This window comes from Natrix helvetica (genome assembly GCF_964273705.1).
Source record: "Natrix helvetica genome assembly, chromosome: 5".
Lineage (NCBI taxonomy): Eukaryota > Metazoa > Chordata > Lepidosauria > Squamata > Natricidae > Natrix > Natrix helvetica.
Genome location: NC_138551.1, coordinates 26,578,928 through 26,598,718, shown reverse-complemented (window position 1 = coordinate 26,598,718; position 19,791 = coordinate 26,578,928). Strand labels below are relative to the sequence as shown.

The following is a 19,791-nucleotide window of genomic DNA, read 5'->3' as shown; positions in this document are numbered from 1 at the left end:
TCACACCAGCTGCCAGTAATAATGTAAACATCATTTTGGGGTCCAGACATTCTTTTCCTTCCATTATATTTTCATATTAGGCAACTGCAAGGAAAATATGTATGAAACCACTACTGTAATTAATAATCACTTTTTTTCTGCTGACATCTGCCAACAAAAGATCCTTTGAAAAGCCCAAATGTGTACAGTTTTATGTATTTAAAATATTTATATAAAGTTGTTCGGAAGCTGGAGACAGGTTGGAGAGTAATTGGAGAGAGCCTTTCCTTCTCCTAGATCAGTGAGGCTGAACTTTTTCGGCACTGAGTCCCAAACTGGACCGCATGTGAATGTGTGCATGTGTGCATGCCAGAGCATTGGAAACCCAAAGACCAGCTGGCCAGCGCACGCATGGCTGTTTGTGGGGCATTTTTCCAGCTGTTTTTGGGCCAGACTCAGGGCGGTTTTAGCCTGAAATGGCCCAAAACAGCCTGACAAACACCCTGAAAACGGCCCAGAAAACGGCTCGAAAAACAGTCCATTTTTGGCTGGTTTTTCAAGCTGTATTCAGGTGATTTTTCGGCTGTTTTGGGCTGCTTTCAGGCTGTTTTCCAGTGCTCCAGTGTCTGCGAAGACCAGCTGGAAACCAGAAGAGCAACTGGCGATGGCACGGGTGCCCACAGAGAGGGCTCTGATTGCCACCTCTGGCACACGTGCCATAGGTTCGCCATCACGGTCCTAGACTAAGCCAACTCAGGAGATCAAGATGGTGGATGGGACTGGATGCCTGTTGCACTGTTGCAGGGTCCCGAAGGTGCTTTTTCAGGAGGCAACTAGACTTTCTCGTTTTTTCTTTTGAAGAAGTTTTGCTTCTCATCCAAGAAGCGAAATGTCTTCAAAAGAAAAAATGAGGAAGTCCAGTTGCCTCCTGAAAAAGCAACTTTGGGATAACCATGGCTTGGATGACTGAGAATCTCTACAGGCTACAGTTGCAGTGTTTCTTTGAATGGCTGTGGAGTTGAGGAGGGAGGCTTCCCCAGAGTTGCAGTGCTCTTACCTGGGCTTTGTGGTCTCCCAGCCTTGCCTAGCTCTTTTGGACTTGTGGAGCCTTGTGGGTTTGCTGACCAGCTCATGGAATGGCAATGATAGGAAGTGGTCAGAGTGATTGTGCGGCTGTGGCAAGCTGCAGCTTCCTTAAAGGGACAAACAACAGCTGTGTGGCAAGTAAGTGGTGAGTGGACAACAGGAAAACAGGCCGTCACTGGTAAATGGAGCCTTTCAGATAAGTGACCAGCAATTGAACAGCCAGAGTCCCTTTGAGTGGCCAGAACAGAGGTGAAATTCAGCAGGTTCTGACAGGTTCTGGAGAACTGCTAGTGGAAATTTTGAGTAGTTTGGACAACTGGCAAATACCACCTCTGGCTGGCCCCAGAGGGTGGGGTGGGAATGGAATGTAATATCCTTCCCCTGCCACGTCCACCAAGCCACACCCACAGAACCAGTAGTAAAAAAAATGAATTTCACCACTGGGCCAGAGCAACCAAGAAGCATTTGGTGGCCTCCTTGAAGACCCAAAACACAGCCTAATGGTTAGTGAGAAGCAAACAGTTATGGACAGGCAGATACTGGAGCTGGAACCTCCCAGGCAAGCAGCAAGAGACAGAGGGGAGGAGGTGCACAGCATTCAGATGGCAAAGGGTGGACAGTCAAGTAGTCCCAAATTGGTGATTGGAACTGCCCAAAGAAGCAACTAGTCAAGCCACCCAAGCAGATTCTTCCATGCAAGCTGCCTGTTTAAGTGGTTGGAATGAACCTGGAAAGACAGCCAGACAAGTGACAAGTGGCCAGACAAACAGCTGGAGCAGGTAAGTGACCAGAGCCTTAGTGAGCAGTGGATACAGCAAGTGAGCATAAATGACCCAAGTTAAATTTGATCTTGTTGGACCTGAGGAAATGTACAAGATCCTTGGGATTATAAATGCAATCACCTGTGAATTAGATACATGCTCCTCCTGCGTGGCCAAAGCCAACTAGGAGGTTTACATGTGGTGAGTCCTAACTATGGTTAATTTATCTTTGAGACATGGGGCGTTCTTCGCATCCTTTAAAGAGGCCATGGTGTGCCCTCTCCTGGAGAAGCCATTGCTAGGTCCTACCATGCTGGATAATTTTCTTCAGTCTCCCACAACCCTTTTTAAGGAAAACTGTTGAGAGAGTGATGATACTAGAACTCCAGAGAATCCTGGATGAAACAGATGTTCCCCTTTCAGTCAGATTTCAAGCCCAGATGGGATGGAAACAGTATTTTGTATGATCTCTGATAGGAGCAGGAACATGGAGTAGTGCACGCATCCTTGCTCTTCTTGACCTCTCAGTGACTTTTGATATTATTGATCATGGTATCCTTTTGGGTCAGCTCCAAAAGTTGGGGATGGGAGGAACAGTACTGGTTCACTTCCTTCCTCTTGGGCTGATCCCAATCACTGTTGATAGAGAGGGAGAGATCCAGTCTTCAGTCCCTTATTTGTGGGGTACTGGCTCAGTGTCTTTTTTAAACATCTACATGAAGCAGCTGGTTCATCCATCACCATAGGGTAAAGTATAATCAGTATGCAATTATATCTAGTTGTACATCTACATGCTGTGCGAACTTAGTGACTGCTTGGAGACTATGGGGGTCTTGATGGGGAACAAAAGGCTTCAACTGAATCCTGGTAAAATGGAGTTACTGTGGGTAGGAGTCTCCTCTATATCTAGGGATTTACCATCCTTGGTCTTAGATGGGTTTGCACCATCCCAAATGGACCCAGTGCATAATTTGGGGGTTCTTCCTGGAGTCACGATTTATGTTTGAGGAGAAGGTGGCAGTCATGTCTAGGATGCCTTTGATCCACTCCACGTTGTGCCAAGTATGCCCTTTCCTGAATCAGGAGGCTCTTCTCTCAGTCACTCAGTTCCTATTCATCTCCCATATGAAGTACTGCAATGCATTCTATGTGAGACTATTCTTTAAAAGCATCTGGAAGCTGTGCAGATGCTTTTTAAGCAGAATGCAGCTGTGCAAACAATTTTGGTGTCCCAAGTACTGCGTACTGTATGTCACACCTCTACTCTGTGAGCTGTTTGCTTCCAGGCCCAATTCAACATGTTGGTTATAACCTTTAAAGCCCTTCATGGCATGGGATCAGGTTGCCTGAGGAACCATCTTGCCCCAGTTTTATTGATCTACCCCACCAGATCAGGCAGAGAAGGTATGATATGAAGCCTGTAAGTTGAAAACCTTTGACTATCAGGATCCAGAATGAGAGACTCCTCTGCCACATGGAATATTTTACCCCCAGAGGTGAGGCTGGCTCCTATCCTCCCGGCCTTCTAGATGGGTGTGAAGATATGGGAGAGAGTTGGGACTGAAGAGTGGCATGTAACTCTGGGGGTAGTTGAGTGTCCTGAGTGCTGCTTCGATCTTTTAATCAGCATTTTTATCTCTGTTCTTGTTTCTTATTCTTGTATGGTTTTATGTTGTTTTTTTCCTGTAAGCCTCCCAGAATTACTTAGGTAATGAGATGGGCAATGTCTAAATTTGATAAATAAAAATAAAATAAAACTTCTCTAACCTATTGCATACCAGGTATATTAGTCTACAACAGTTGTAGTGGTTTAGATGTGGACTAGTCCTTGGGTTTCCCCATTTCTATCCAATCCTCTGCCATGGAAGCCCTGGCTGATTTGGGGTAGCCACACTGTTCCAGCTCAAATGATCTTCCAGGATTTTAATATTGGGGAAAATGAAAGGAGGAAGTGTTTTGTAGTACGTGATGGAAAAGCGGGAAAATAAATAAAAATAAATTAATAAGTAAAATAATCTCCAGTTGGTATACTCTGTCACCACAATGGCTAGAAACCTTAGAAGTTGTAGATTAATTCACTTGGAGAGCACCAGTCTTAGAAGTTTAATTTAAAGACCACTCATGTTTTCTTGTGTTTCATGTGGAGTCTCATGAAGCCAGTCTTGCAAATTTTTGAATAAAGTAGAAACCTGGCACAGAACTTTGCTGAACAAAGAGACAAAAGTGGGGATGATGCCTTTTTAAAAAATTGCCCAGCCCTAGTTTAACACACAGATGTCCCCAAGGTATTTAGAATACTCTGTTTGGAACATTCTAAGGCCGTGATGGCGAACCTATGGCACGCGTGTCACAAGTGGCACGCGGAGTCATTTATCAGGGCACGCGAGGTGCTGCCCTGTCAGCTTTTCGTGAGTTCACCTTTTTAAAAGCTATTTTTCACCTTCCCCAGGCTCCAGAGGCTTTATAGGAGCCTGGGGAGGGCGAAAAGAGCCTCCCCCACCCGGAGGCTTCAGGAACCGTCCCTGAAGCCTTCGGAACGCTTAAAACCACCCTCCGAGCAAACCGGAAGTGACTTCCGGGTTGTTCGGAGGGTCGTTTTAAGCGTTCCGAAGGCTTCAGGGACCGTCCGAGGCTTCCCTGATGCCTTCGGAGTGCTTAAAACCACCCTCCGAGCAACCCGGTTTGCTCGGAGGGTGGTTTTAAGCGCTCCGAAGGCTTCAGGGACCGTCCGAGGCTTCCCTGATGCCTTCGGAGTGCTTAAAACGACCCTCCGAAGGCTTTAAGCGCTCCGAAGGCTTCAGGGACCGTCCGAGGCTTCCCTGATGCCTTCGGAGCGCTTAAAACGACCCTCCGAGCAACCCGGAAGTCACTTCTGGTTTGCTCGGAGGGTGGTTTTAAGCGCTCCGAAGGCTTCAGGGAAGTCTCCGGACAGTCCCTGAAGCCTCCGGAGGGCCTCCAGGGGGTCGGGGGAGGCTCTTTTTGCCCTCCCCAGGCTCCTATAAAGCCCCTGGAGCCTGGGGAGGGCAAAGAAAATGTAAAAATGGGGGGGGTCGCGCATTGTGTGCGCATGCACACTGGGGGGGGTGTCACGCATTGCATTATGAGTGCGGCACGCCCGCACTCGACCCCCCTGCGCTCCCCCCACTTGTGGCTCGCGTGCCACAAAAAGGTTCGCCATAACTGTTCTAAGGAATTGATGGGAGACCTCATAAATCAGGCAAATGTAACATGTCACTTGGCCCGTACGGCTAAGGACATTGAAGTGTGGAAACTACTTATTATCCTGGGATCAATATGAAAAAACATGTTTCAGCAAGTTTAAAAGATGCTTAGAAGGGGCTGGTTAGTGGCTTGGCTGAATCTCTTAAGATACTTTAAAAAAGAAATACACCAGGTTTGTTTTTCTTTTTCTTTTCAAAAATTGAGATCGCTTACCTGCTATAAGACACTCGTCTGGGAATGGAATTTTCTTCCCCATCTCCGTGACATATGCTTTCACTTTAGAGAGATTTTCTTTTAAGTGAAAGTAAAGCTTATCTTGATGCTCCATGGGATTCTTTATGATCTTTGGGTTCTCTTCGTGGCAGCTTTCTTTAACAGGTTCTGGCAGATTCTCTGGTTCTGAACATTTGATACTTGGGCGTGAAAGTGAGGATTGTTCCAGCTGGGACTCTTCAGAGATTGCACTGGAAGGCAATTTGTCGGTTTCTTGGCTCAAATACAGATCAGTGAAAGAGATGCTGGCTGTAACATCTCCATTCTCCCCTTCTCCTTTGCTGTCTGCATGGATGTCCTTCATATGACCAGCACGCACTACTAAACTTTGGGACCTGCAGTGTAAACAAAGGAACGGACTAAAGGTTTGGTAATGGAGGCAAAATAGCATAGGGACCATAGGCGGTATTCAGCCAGTTCTCTCCGGTTCAGGCAAACCAGTAGGGGCAGCTGCGGGTGGCTCCACCCATCCGCCCTTAATGTTTAAGCACTGTGTATGCGCAGAAGTCAGTGCGTATGCGCAGATGCGATCACATTTGCAAACCAATAGGGAAGGTGAGTGAATCCCACCCCTGCTACGGACCCAATTCAGATCTGTGGCCAAAATGGTTATTTCAGGGGAAAGAGCAGCCGCTTATTGTAAAGCCTTGCTTGTTCTATGCCCAGATATGGGGTTGTATTTTTAATACAAAGTAGAATCATTAAAATCTGACCCCCTTTTCTCTCTCTCTACAGCTTTAAGTGCAGAATCTGCTTGATATGTAAAGAACTATATTTCCACTTATGCTTTATATGCAGAAGGGGCAAATGCCTGCAGTTGCCCTGTTGGTCATGTTATTGCCATTGCATTTGTGAAGCTGCTCTGCCTTTTATTAAAAAAGGACATTTTTTTAACCTGTCTGAGGGTTTGCAATATAACAGGAAAAGTGAAAGCAGAGGTGAAAACAGCTGGAGGGATATGAAAAAGAGGAGGGAGGGATCTCATGTAAAAGCTAGAGATGTCAGAGTAATCAGTGGTAGTTTAGTTCCAACTACAGATTACATGGGAACTGAACTGGGATGTGCTTCACTTATTTTGTTTCTCCAAATGTATAACAAAGTAGGCAAAAACATGTTCTTATATACAATGACTTTAAAAACTTTTATCAAATATTCATTCCTATCAAAACATTCCATACTACTCACTAGCTCCCTACTATCAGAATTTGCACACCCTATTTTTTTTTCAATTTTTCCATCTTAAGTAATCATCTATCCAAAATACATAAATTCATTAATTTGCTCTAGTTTTATACTACTTATTGCAGGTCACAATCAATATAACATTTGCCCTCACTCTATTTCTCATCTAAATACTTGATATGATTGTCAAGTGAATACATAAACATATATATTTATGTTTCCAACCAATATACTGTATCTCTACTATTACTACATGAATTCCCTACACATTTCATCATAAATATACTAAATTGCCCAGTGGGAATTGCAATTACTCACTCCATTTTTCTTATCAAGGATATGGTAGCTGCAGCAGTCCTCGATTTACAATTGGTCATTTAACAAACTTTCAAAATTACCACGGTCTTGGGAATGGCGCTTTACAGTCTGTAAACCATTTTAGATCCTGAAGATGAAACTTAAATACTTTGGCCACCTAACAAGAAAGAAGGACTCACCGGAGAAGAGCCTAATGCTGGGAAATATTAAGGGCAAAAGAAGGGGATGACAGCAAATGAGATGACTGGATGGGGTTACCAAAGCAGTAGGCGTGAGGTGAAATGGACTCCAGAGGATGGTAGTGGACAGAAAGGCCTGGAGGAACATTGTCCATGGGGTTGCGATGGGTTGGACACGAATTCGCAATTAACAACAACAAACTGCTTTTGGATACCATAAAATATTGTGCATGCCCTTCAATGATTACATGACCAGATTTCAGATGCTTGGCAATCAGCACGCCTTTATGTCCGATTGCAACGTTGCATGTTCACATGATTATGATTTGCAATTTTTTTGCCTTTTTTTTTTTTTTGCAGTTCCTGGCACAATACATCCACTTGAGAGAATGAATTTGAATTTGCTTAATGACCATGTGATTAACTTAACAACTCCATGATTTGGACCTATGACTGTGTCATTTGCTTGACAACTACCATAAAAATGGTGGGGAAGATTGGGTCTGCTCACATGGATGCCTCAACTTAGAAATGCAGTGACGTATGACCAAAATTCCAGTCCCAGTTGTAGTCCTACATTGAGGGCTTATGGTACCTGGTCTTTGATACATTAATTTTCAGGTTCAGGCTGCTGTTACATTACACGATCTATAAGACACTTGCCTCAAATCATTCCTTTTCTCAGATAACAATACAATATTATCCACATACCAAAATACATAAACATTCATGTCCCAGAAAACACACCATGGATATTCCTTATATATTTATTTATAACTTAGACCATTCTAGGATCAGGGCTTCGTATTATGATCATTCATGCCTTATGACTTTCAGATTGGACTACCGCAATGCATTCCACATAGGACTCTCTTTGAAGATCACTCAGAAGCTTCAGCTGGTGCAGAATAAGGTGGCATGGGCAGTTAATTGCACTGGTTATTCTGCTTGTGTGACATCATTGAACCATGAGCTGTAATGTCTTCTAGTGTGCTTCCATGTACAATTCAAGGCAGAATTCAAGGCAAACTCAAAGCCAAGAACTATCTTTAAAATCCTTCATGGCTTGGGACCGAATCATTTATTAGACTGTTTCTGTCTAATCGTTTGTAACTGTCCAGTCGAAAGGGTGTGCTAAAGGTGCCATAAGGAGAGTTGCCTGACAAGCTCCAGGAAAAGAGCCTTACAATTAACTGATACGACAGAGAATGAGGTGACTAGATGGAGTCACCGAAGCAGTAGGCGTGAGTTTAAATGGCCTCCAGAGGATGGTAGAGGACAGGAAGGCCTGGAGGAACGTTGTCCATGAGGTCACGATCGATCGGACACGATTTCGCAATAACAGCAAAATCAAGAATATTTTTCTTCCTTCCCTTCTGTTTTTCTATGTTACGCATTCATATAGTTAATACAATTTCCTGGACTCATAAGACAGTATCATGGCTGGTCAGTTCTTATCATCACTGAATGTAATCATGCTATAGGTTTGCACTAATTGGATTTTCTTTGACATGCGTGATTACATACCCAATTTTTAGTCTTTATGTATACATGTGCTTTTTTTTTTTTTTTTTTTTTTTAGGAAAAGAGAAGGAAAAAAGGTAATTTTCTCCTGGGGTTCTTGTTTCTTTAAACCTCTTTGAACACATCACATTGGAAAAACAATTCTTGTTATAATGTTTAAAAGAAGTAATTTTTGTTTCTGAACATTCTCAAATCAACATTTTCTAATTTTTTTTTTGTTTCTTCAAATCCACATAGGGTCTTGTTTCCTCTGTATTTCTCTGGCTCTCCCACTCTCATTCTCTCTCAATACTTTGGAACGTAAAATAGGTTAAACAAATAACTCAAACCGATCTTATCCAGATCTGAGTTACTGACAAGAAGTCTGGATACAATTAAATGCCTGATGCCCACTGGTACCATGTAACTTGGCTGTTCATTGAAATGTTACTTTATATACACACATGTAGACACAAACCCACAAAACCTGATTGGCATGCAACGGCGCTAATAGTTTTCATTAAACCAGGTATATTTATTATACCTGTTAAACCTCAAGTCTTCTTTAGAAACCAAGCAACTATATTTACATACTTGGCAATGTTTATTTTCTCTCCAAAGTTGTAATTTTAACTTAAAGTTTTTTATCCTTTCCACCCCCAATCATAATAGATTTTAATAGATTTCCCCTGTGAAGGAGATTCTGTTTCAAGCAATATCTTCTATTAAAGAGGGAAAAAATCTGGGGGACTAAGAGTTATGTTTTTGTAGGAAATGGAATTTTTCAAAAATAAAAATCTCTAAATCTCACAGACATGCACTTCATTCCAAGTGCATCTTTGGCCAAGTTCTTTCAAAGAATGATTAATAATTTGAAAAGTGAAAAAAAAAGATACTTTTTGCATTCTGCAATTGTTGATTATAATAATGTCCGTTATATCTAACAGTTATTTGCTAAACTTTATTATTTACTTGCAAGTGGTTATCTTTTGCATACTATATAATTTTCAGCAAAGAGTACGCATTAATTAATATAAAAAGATAAATAATTTAATGTAATAGTAGCTTGAAACAACAGCTTGCCCCAGATCTTATCTAGGTATTTCATAGCTGCAGCTCTTTAGTTTAAAACGATCAGAAATTGTGCTCTGAACAGTTAATACTAAATAACATTATATGTGCAATGGTTCAAGTAGGCTGTGGCTTCTACATGCTCCATAAATATTAATTTGTTCCTGCCTCTGGAATGCCTAAAATGTACCCAGAACCTTTGAAAATGGCCTATGTTAATACTCCATCTTGTTGCAGCAAATTCCACAAATTAATTGTGCACTTTGTTTGAAACCTCAAAACTCTTCAGTGGCAAACTATTTTAAAAATCCCAGCATTCCTCAATTCCGCACACTAGAACGTGTGCTTAAATCATCCCTGTTGTCATATGTAGAAAAACAAAATTAAATGGCTGACTGACAGAAATGATTTTGAACCTTGGTAGGTGTGTTTGAAAACAGACACAGAAATGTGTGCATGTATGGAGATATGTATGGAAATGTACAGACGTATGATGGCAGTTGCAACCAGGAAGACCTTTGTGCAATTGTAGCTTACATGAGGTGTTCACTCAAGTTCTATTCTTCTCCTATCTTGACTACTGCAATGTGCTCTACATGTGGCTGCCCTTGAAACATATCCAAAAACTTCAATTGGTTCAAAATACAGTGGTCCACATGGCTTTGTGCAGGCCTAGATGTGCCCATGTCACATTTTTCCCAAGAGCACTGCAATGCCTGCCGATTTGCATCTGGATCCAATTCAAGACATGGGTTGTCATCTTCAAAGATCTAACATGGCTTGGAACCAGGCTATTTGAATGACTTTCTTTTCCCAGTCATATCTACCTGACCTACTAGAGTGGGGAGGCAGGGAATGCTATGGGTCCTTTCTCCTAAGGAGATCCACCTAGCCGGATCAAGAAGAGCCTTCTCCGTGGTGGCTCCCTCCCTGCCGAACATCAGCCACACATAGATAAGATTGCGCCCCCACTCTTTCACGAGGCCCTAAAAATCTGGTTTTGACAATGGGTCTGGGAACCACAGAATGGGATGGAGCCCATCAGGTGGCTTACTTGATTTTTGTCATCGGGGAAAGGTTTTTTTTTAATTGTTTTTATTTTTTTGTTTTATATTTTATATTGGAGATTTATCTTTGTAAGGATGAATTCAACAGCCATATAATTTTTATAAATTTCTAAAATTAAATATAAAAGAATCAGACCCTGAAGAAAAAAACAGCAGATGGTTGGATTGAAATTATGTGCAATAGGCTGAACAAACATTTCACACTTTGTGTACACGGATATACATGCATTTTTACTTAGTTTGCATTTCAGCCTTTAAAGTCTCTTTTAAAAGAAACCTTGGCACAAATGTTGTCCATTACCAGATCCTAGTTCTAGATTTAGTTATTGTAAGAAACAAAAGCCTGAATGAAATCTAATGCAAGTGTGATGCATGAAGTTCCTAAATCACCTCAGATCAGAGGAGGAAATGTTTGTCACACCTGGCTGGTTTAAAGAGAACATTTTGTGTTACATTTGACTATACATTACACTGTTCTCTATGGCTTAACAGTCAATAAAATATGGAACTTGGCTTGCACTCTGCTATTTGGCTAACGTTATACACACAGGATTTACGGCATATATGATTCTTTATTTTCTTGCCAAAAAAAAAAAATCTCATCCCTGGAGATATTCTTCAGGGGGTACAATAATATCTATGACTGTTCTATACCCATGGTGATCTTCTTAGCAACATGGTTTTCTTGGCAAGCTTTCTCCTGAAAGTACGACTGCTCCAACAAGTCTGAAATGCTTTATTTCACTTTTCATACTTGCACAGCTGGGAGATGTGTCTCATCTACTGACTGCTCTCATAAATGAAAAACTAATAAAATTAATTACTGGTAAAAATTAAGACTGAATAGACTCCATTCCAAAGATTTCTGGCAAAGACTATAATGGATGCAGTCTGCTCTGCCAAAACTCGGGCATTGTGGAATCTGGAATAGATTTCACAATCATCCCTGGGTATGCTCAGAGAACTTCACAAACATAAATTCAGAAAGATGGACCTGTATTTAATATTTCTATTTGGATATGCGGGAGAGACAGTCACACAGGATCTGCATAAGTTCACCCACTCCAAGGCTTAATATAATTGGGGTTCATTATATTGCATTTTGTGGGTATCTGTTCTTTAATGTTCTACCTCTCTAGCCATTTACATTAAAGCAAAACACGTTTTTTTAAAAAAATCAATGTGCCGTGATTTTAATACTTCTGGACAAGCTATAGCGATTGAGCCAACATGCATAGTGAATTCAAATAGGAATCTTGCTAAGAACGTAGAGGCACAATGCTGTAGTCCTGCAAAATATCTGGTATGGGATTATTTCCAAAAAAATACAACTTCATCATTGTGCATTTCCAACAGTTCAAATATTTCTTAATTACTATGCTAATTAGGGACAAAGGAAGTAAAAATAAAAGGTGTAAGGACTGTAAGAGCCAAATTAGATATGCCAGATCAACCCTTTCCTTTAAAAAAAATCATTTAACGATTAAGTAACACAAACATGGAACGATAGCAATCAACACTGCATGCCTTGTTATTCTCAAGCATCAAGATATGGACATTTCAGTAGATCAGCATTTTCTGTTTGTTGTTAAGTTGACCATGCTTGATTTCTAAGATGAAATCATTATATATCCATGTTCATTTTCTTTAAAAAGTAAGCTCTGCAAGCTGAATAACCTGCCTCATTGAGATAAATAGAGGCCAGGGCATTTTCGTGCCGAATGGTTTTAATTTATAACATGGTTTTAATTACATCAGATATATAAAATTCCTGCTGTCAAAGAATTCAGATCTACATTACTGTACAAAACTTCACTTCCTGTGGTACAAAAATATTCCTAAAGGAATGAAATTATTCTGGAAATGCATATATTCAAAGCATATTTGTTAACTCAAACTTGGAATCTGATCAAAATCAGTCTACTTCAAGTGTAAAAGGAAGCCCACATGGAAGATACTTCTTTGGGTCTAACAAGCTCTCCATGTCTACTTCTAATATGGTGAACTCTGCCATTTCCAAATTTAGAATAATCGTGACAGAGGATAGTTGAGACGTTGTGGATTAATTCTGATTCATAATAGTGCAATAATATGGGACCAGTTCCTACACCTAATGGTGCAATCACCAATACAGCCAGATGGTAATTTCCATTTTCCATTTCTTCAGAAACCTCACTGCAATAGCTAGAGGAGATCCTGTGGTAAAGGGGCTCTTTTACATGAAGTTAAAGTTGCTTGAGAAATCCTGAACCACATGCAGCAAACTATGACCTGCCAGAGGTTACTGTACTACAATTCCTCTCCATTGGACAGATTACTTGGGTTTCTGGGACTCAAAGTTCATCAACATCTGGAAAACTATGTTGAAGGATCCTTGTTCAGCCCTCTTCACCCACTTCCTAAACTACTTATTTCTATTAAAAGTGTGGGCATTTTCTCAGTCTGTTTTAATTTGAACGGTTCTCTTTTTGACGTGTGTGTGTGTGTGTGTGTGTGTGTGTGCAAACTATTGTGTTCTGTCTTTATACTCCATACAAAATCTTTCATTTTCATTTTTTCAACAACAGTTATATGCATGTTTTCCTCATATGTAGCCTCTTTCACTTCACTATACCACAAATATCATTTTCGCAAACTTTCATTAAGTCAGCTTCTCAGATTTCTGTAGCACTCTGCAACATAATTCTTTTCATTCTGTTTCAAGCAGCTTCCCTATTCTCTTTCTCCACCTTCATTTTTCATCCAATCTATTTGGAGATCAATCTACTTTCTAATGTAGCTCATAGTTGCGTTTTCTATTCCTGCAGTTGTTATACCTTTATTCTTCTGTTTTCAGTTATTTCCTCTTCTTCCAAATCCATTTAACCCCAAGATCCATTCTTGACATTCTGACTGATTATTAGCACTCTACACATATTGGTGAATGATGATTTACAAGACAGCCTCTTGTAGATTATAGAGCCTATTTTGCACAGATTAATGCATGACTTTATTGGCTTTGCTTGCAGTTGTGGACTACAGACTAAATCTGCTCAATGCTAGTTGAAAGTGCTGCATGTTGAGCATATATGACTAAGGCTGGACATAAAGTCTATATCAGTGTTTTTCAAACGTGGCAACTTTAAAATGTATGGATTTCAATTGGGGAATTCTGCATGTTGACTTCTACACATCTTAAAATTGCCAAGCTTGAAAAGCACCAGTATATGTCTTCCCTATATTATTTAAAAAAAACATGTTGCCCAGAGTTCATGTAAATCTTTTTTTCTAATAAATTCAAGGGAATCAAAATTCTAATTTTGACAAGATCACTTTTTACTACTATCTTCTTGTATGAACATCCCACCAGATGTAAGGAAAATGGTTAAAACAGGTATAGACATGCTCTTGAAATTATATGCACTGAGTTTGAAATATACAGTACCGTTTTTAAAAGTTCAATAAGATGTAATAATTTAAAGGGTCAAATTTCTGAAACTGATTTAACGTTGCTTCGGGGAGTAAGTTCACCAAAGTATTTATGAGCTTAAGCTGGATAGAGCTAACAGAACAGCTCTATGCTTAGTAACAGTTTAGTATCCTGCATTAATGATAATAAACCTCAGTGTAAAGTGAAATAAAATATTTTCTGGGAGTTTAAGATATTAAATATTAAACAGGGAGCCTCGGGCTTGTTGCCATACTCATATCAATTTGAATACACTTCTTTTGAGACTTACAATCCAAATACTCTCCCTTACCTAAGTTTAATGGATTTAGAAATATAAATCTGAAAAGTAACTGCTGTTCTGATAGATAATTATGTTAATAGTATTGATAATAAGCCAGTGCTGTTCCATTGATACTCTTAAAACTTATCTTGCAGCCTCAAATGCTTAAAAACTGAAATACTGTAAAAAAATAGTGGTAAATGATTTCAATATGTTTTGATCATATACATGGCCAACAATGGCTAATAGTTCATTCCAATGAATCAATAATTATTAAACAAATCAACATAATGCAAAAACATTATTTTTCTATGTCTCATGATTGAAAAGAAAATTCCTATTAAGTAAACAGGCCCTTAACTTAATTTTAAAACCTAATTTTAATTATCATAATAAAATTGATTTCCTTATGCTGTAGCGTCACATGGCTTTCTTTCCTTATGTTGCTTCCTTTTAGTGGCAATGATTTATATCTGGGGCATTGAATGTTTATGTCAAGATAAAAAATTATTGATGGTGGAGTATATTTATGGGTGAAACCTTGCTTTTGATCTTTCAATTATACAGTGATACCTTGGTACTCAACTGCTTTGAAACTCATCGAATTTGGTAAAGGTATAGGTTTCCCTTGCACATATGTGCTGGTCGTTCCTGACTCTAGGGCGTGGTGCTCATCTGTTTCAAAGCCAAAGAGCCAGCGCTGTCCGAAGATGTATTTATTTATTTTATTTTATTTTATTTCTAGACCGCCCCCTCTCCCCGAAGGGACTCCATAGTCATTGGGCCGACATGACTAAACGCCGAAGGCGCATGGAATGCTGTGACCTTCCCACCAAAGGTGGTTCCTATTTTTCTACTTGCATTTTTACATGCTTTCGAACTGCTAGGTTGGCAGAAGCTGGGACAAGTAACAGGAGCTCACTCTGTTACGTGACATTAGGGATTCAAACCCCTGGACTGCTGACCTTTCTGATCGACAAGCTCAGCGTTTTAGCCACTACATCCCATCAAATTTGGTACTCAACGCATTTTGATGTGAACATTTTGTCCCTTACTCATCATTGGTTTGGTACTCAATACACAAGCTAGAGCCTGTCAGTGTGTCGGCTGCATTTTATTTATTTTATTTATTATTCGTATTTATAGACCGCCCCTTCTCTCGAAAGGGACTTGGGGCGGTGTACAGTCACTAAAATGCGTTATAAAATAAATACATAAAACAGTTAAATAATTAAATACGTAGGTGGAGGAGGTTGCAAGACTGTATATAGAATAATAAATATAGTACATTAAAAGCTTATTAAACCCCAAACCCAATTAAAATGAATAAATCCCCGGGAGGTAAAACTAAGAAAGTGCCAGGCCAGCTGATTGAAATAGGTGAGTCTTTAACTTTTGCCGGAAGGAACGGAGGTCGGTGGTAGTTCGAATGTCTGGGGGGAGGTCATTCCAGAGGGTTGGGCCCATCACAGAGAAGGATCTACTCCTAGGTGTCGCCCGCTGGCATTGCCTAGCAGACGGCACCAGGAGGAGCCCCTCTCTGTGTGAGCGGATAGGTCGCAGGGACGTGTGTGGTAGGATGCGATCCTGCAGATACCTAGGTCCTATGCCATGGAGCGCATAGGACTCATTATGACTCATTACATTATTCCTTATGGGGAAAATTTGTTTGGTACTCATCATTTTTGGTACTCATCGTGCCTCCTGGAATCAATTAACGATGAATACCAAAGTACAATGGAGCTCACTCTGTTACGTGGCACTAGGGATTTGAACCACCAAACTTTCTGATCGACAAACTCTGCATCTTAGCCCCTGAGCCACTGCATCCCTTATACATATAAATATGCATGCCCATATTCTTGTACTGTCTGCTTTTATTAGAATTACGCATGAAGAATCATTTGCTGCTTTCTGTATATGTGAGTAGTGATGGAAATAGATGGTTTTGTAACATGACTATAGTGATAAACACAAATTCAGGCATACGTTGGCCTCATTTTCAAAACTCTCTGTAAGAAATAACTTTAGGTCTTTGCCATGAGATAGCTTGTCCCTTTCTTGCAGTTGGCTACTTGGGAAAGCTTGTTGGAAGATTCTTGTAGGATTGTTCAACTATCCAATATCTTTCACTGAAGAATGGTGTTCTCAACAACTAGGATGCCTGCTTCTACCAACAAAGGTTGATTGGTGCACGTGAAGCCATAAAGGAGGAAGGGGACACTTGCTCATCCAGTCAGACAGGTTGAATTAACTCTAGCAAGCAAAGTGATGACAGATGTGGCAGCTGGATCACGCTCACATTTATACAACAAACACAAATTCTCACCAGACTATGGTTGACAACCAAATATTTTAGGCTGGTTTCTCTGATAGTTGGACCAATATATTAAATATAAACATGGCATCTTTTAGCTTATCACGAATATTAAAATGCTACATCTTTAGGATAAAAAGATCAGAAGTTTGACTTTACCTGCATTCCGAACTCGTGTTGTTTTTCAGCTGTTGGATGAGATGTTTAGCTACAGCAGTGAAACTGTTACTCATACGATAAATATCTCTGCTTTGGATACCCAAGATGTTGGAGAAGAGGTCAGTGATATATTTGATCTCCAACAAAATGATATGGTGGAAAGAATGTTCCATGTTTCCCAGCTGATTAAGCAAATAGAACAGGCAGATCCGAGCTTGTTCCTATTTAGAAAAAAAAGAGGAGTTTAAAATAGGTACATTTGAGTTAGTATTGTTTGAGGAAAGGAATGGGTGTGTGTGTGTGTGGAGAGAATCCAGAGTGAATTGTTTTCAGTTCACTTTTAAAAAGGTACATCATTATAGACTTGTGTAAAAAAAACATGCTCTACAGAGAGGGAAACTGTTATTCAAATAACAAAAAAACATAATACATTTAGAACTTGTTTACAATTTTAAAAATATAGATGGTTTTTACGAGCTTCCCCTAATCTTTTCTTTATTGTACAGGAGCTAAATAGAATTAGAAAAAGATGGAAGAAGATGAACTATGGAAGGTGGATGTCGGGTTTCAGGGATAAATACAAATAATTGGAGAAAAGCTGGTAACCTGCCCTGTGCCAGGAAGGGTGCTGTACTGTAGGTAACAACTAGCACCTTGAATGTTATTCCTAATAGGAATCAGTACAGCTCAAGAAGTAGTGGTGTGCATGGATGTAGCAAGGTCCCCCCCCCCCCACAAGTACAGGTGCCACTGCATTCTTCGGGTATCCAAAGCAGAGATATTTATCATATGAGTAACAGTGTCACTGCTGTAGCTAAACATCTCATCCATCAGCTGAAAAACAACACAAGTTTGGAATGCAGGTAAATTGCATTCTAGACTAACTGCAGCTTTTGAGTAGTTTTCAAGGGTAGTCCCAAATAGGTCACTTTGATGTTTCATCATCTGCTAATAGGTAGGTTTATAAGAAGTACAGCTTCTTCTTTGTCTGTACTTACAGAAGTACAGACAAAATATAAGTATAACAGTTACACAGTTTGCACATTTTCACGTCACAATAGTTGGTAGTTTGACAGTATGACTTTATAAACTAGGCTAGATATTATGAGTGTAGAAGCAGAAACTACATGCTACTTCAAACATTCAGTAGTCAAGGAACATGTTACAATGAAGATCAAGTCCTATAAGAGTCTGGATGTCAAATACAGCTTACAAATACAGATTTCTGCAAATATGAAACAGTGTCCCACATGCACACCCACAGCTGGAAGCTTGTCAATCTAGAAGGAAGGAGAACTTTTCGAACAGTGAGAACAATTAATCAATGAAATAGCTTGGCTCCTGAAATTGTGGGCCCTCCATCATTGGAGGTTTTAAAAAAGAGAACCGAGATGATGTAAGGTTGTGATGGCAAACCTATGGCACGTGTGCCAGAGATGGCACCCAGAGCCCTCTCTGCTGCCACGTATGCCGTCGCCCCAGGTCAGATCTCCATGGTGTTTCTTTCGTGAGCTTCTGTTTCCCAGCAAACGACGAAACAGAAAAAGATCTTACCTCTTGCCACACTGCCAGTGTTGGGATGCCCCACCTCCCACCGGCTGGTTGGTCTTTGGGTCTCTGCTGTGCATGCGTGCATGTCCATGCATGCGTGTGCATGCCTGCACATATTCATGCATGCACACATTTGCACACACTCACACCTTTCAGTTTGGGCATCTGAGCGTGCAGTTTGGGCACTCGGTGTCTAAAAGGTGCACCATCACTGATATAAGGTCTCCTGCCTTAAGTAGAGGTTGGACTAGAATACTGCCGAGGTCTCTTCCTTTCCTATGATCCAATGTTCTATCCCAGGGATCAGCAAACTGTGGCTCTGGAGCCGCATGTGGCTCTTTCCTCCCTCTGCTGCGGCTCCGTCACTGGTTGGCGCCACAATTTTGAGAGGAGCTTCCGGTGGGAGGGGGGAGAGAGAAGTACAGTGCACCAGGAGAAGACTCTATGGCAATGGGACGGTTTTCCATTTGCCTCCACAATTGATAGGACTTTCAGTTATGACAGGTAGAGGAAAAAGTACATCACGCTAGGAGGAGACTCTATGGTGGGGGAACTGAACCTCCGGTCAGCTCGAGAATTGTACAGGGGGCTTCCGGTTAGGACCTTTGTGGCTCCCGGTGTTTTCTTTTCTGTGGGAAACGGGTCCAAATGGTTCTTTGAGTGTTTAAATTTGCCGACCCCTGTTCTATCCCATCCAGTAACAAAAAATACTAATTAAGTGGGGAACATATCTTCAGCATGGAAAACTATTCCTATCATTTTTTTTTTAAAAAAGAGAACGATACAGAATCATTAGAATAGGACAGCAATTAAAAATCTTTGCATTTAAATAATAGTTAACAAATATGAATCAAAAGTAAAGATTTTATGTTCTCTCTCTCAACTGCGAGCAGCAGATGATACCATCAGAGAGATCAGTAAGAAAATAAAAGTGTAATGAGCATTTTAAAAAAAAAAGCTATTTCCCAACAGTATTTGTAATTGACTCAAGTGGGAGGAAAAGGTTCCATCAGTGATCTTCTACTTTGATCCAGCCAGCGGGAATCCATAAACGTTGAAATTCTGCTGATCATTTCCAGGTGTTAAAGAATAATAATTGCACTTTTATAGGATATGTGATTAATAAGAAAACTTAAATTTCCACATTCCTCTCATCAACTTTAGCATAACTACGATTGAAAAAATCCTGGTAAAAGTGGTGTTTGGATTTTTATTTAGCATTGTTATTGTAAGCTGATTTTTTGGGGGCTGGAAGAATATGTTTATATTCTTTATAGGAAGCAGATTTTCCATTTTCACGGTATATACATTTGTTTATTGGCAAATGAGGTTAGCATAAAAACTAATTAAAATGCTCTTTTTGTTGTACTGTATAAAAATATTAGGAAACAACAGAAGGAAAAGAAGAAGGGT

The 19,791-nt window shown here is 40.3% G+C and overlaps 1 protein-coding gene across 5 annotated transcripts in view; it reads right to left on the bottom strand.

Moving 5' to 3' along the window:
• The window catches only part of VEPH1 (ventricular zone expressed PH domain containing 1), a 153,802-nt gene that overhangs the window by 65,917 nt on the left and 68,094 nt on the right, over nucleotides 1-19,791 (bottom strand). For all 5 annotated transcript variants that reach the window (XM_081956339.1, XM_081956335.1, XM_081956337.1 and 2 more), the window contains exons 7-8: nucleotides 16,828-17,048; nucleotides 5,262-5,656 (exon numbers count right to left, since the gene is read on the bottom strand). In XM_081956339.1, the coding sequence (XP_081812465.1) occupies nucleotides 5,262-5,656; nucleotides 16,828-17,048 (616 nt within the window). The remainder of the gene's footprint in view (nucleotides 1-5,261; nucleotides 5,657-16,827; nucleotides 17,049-19,791) is intronic.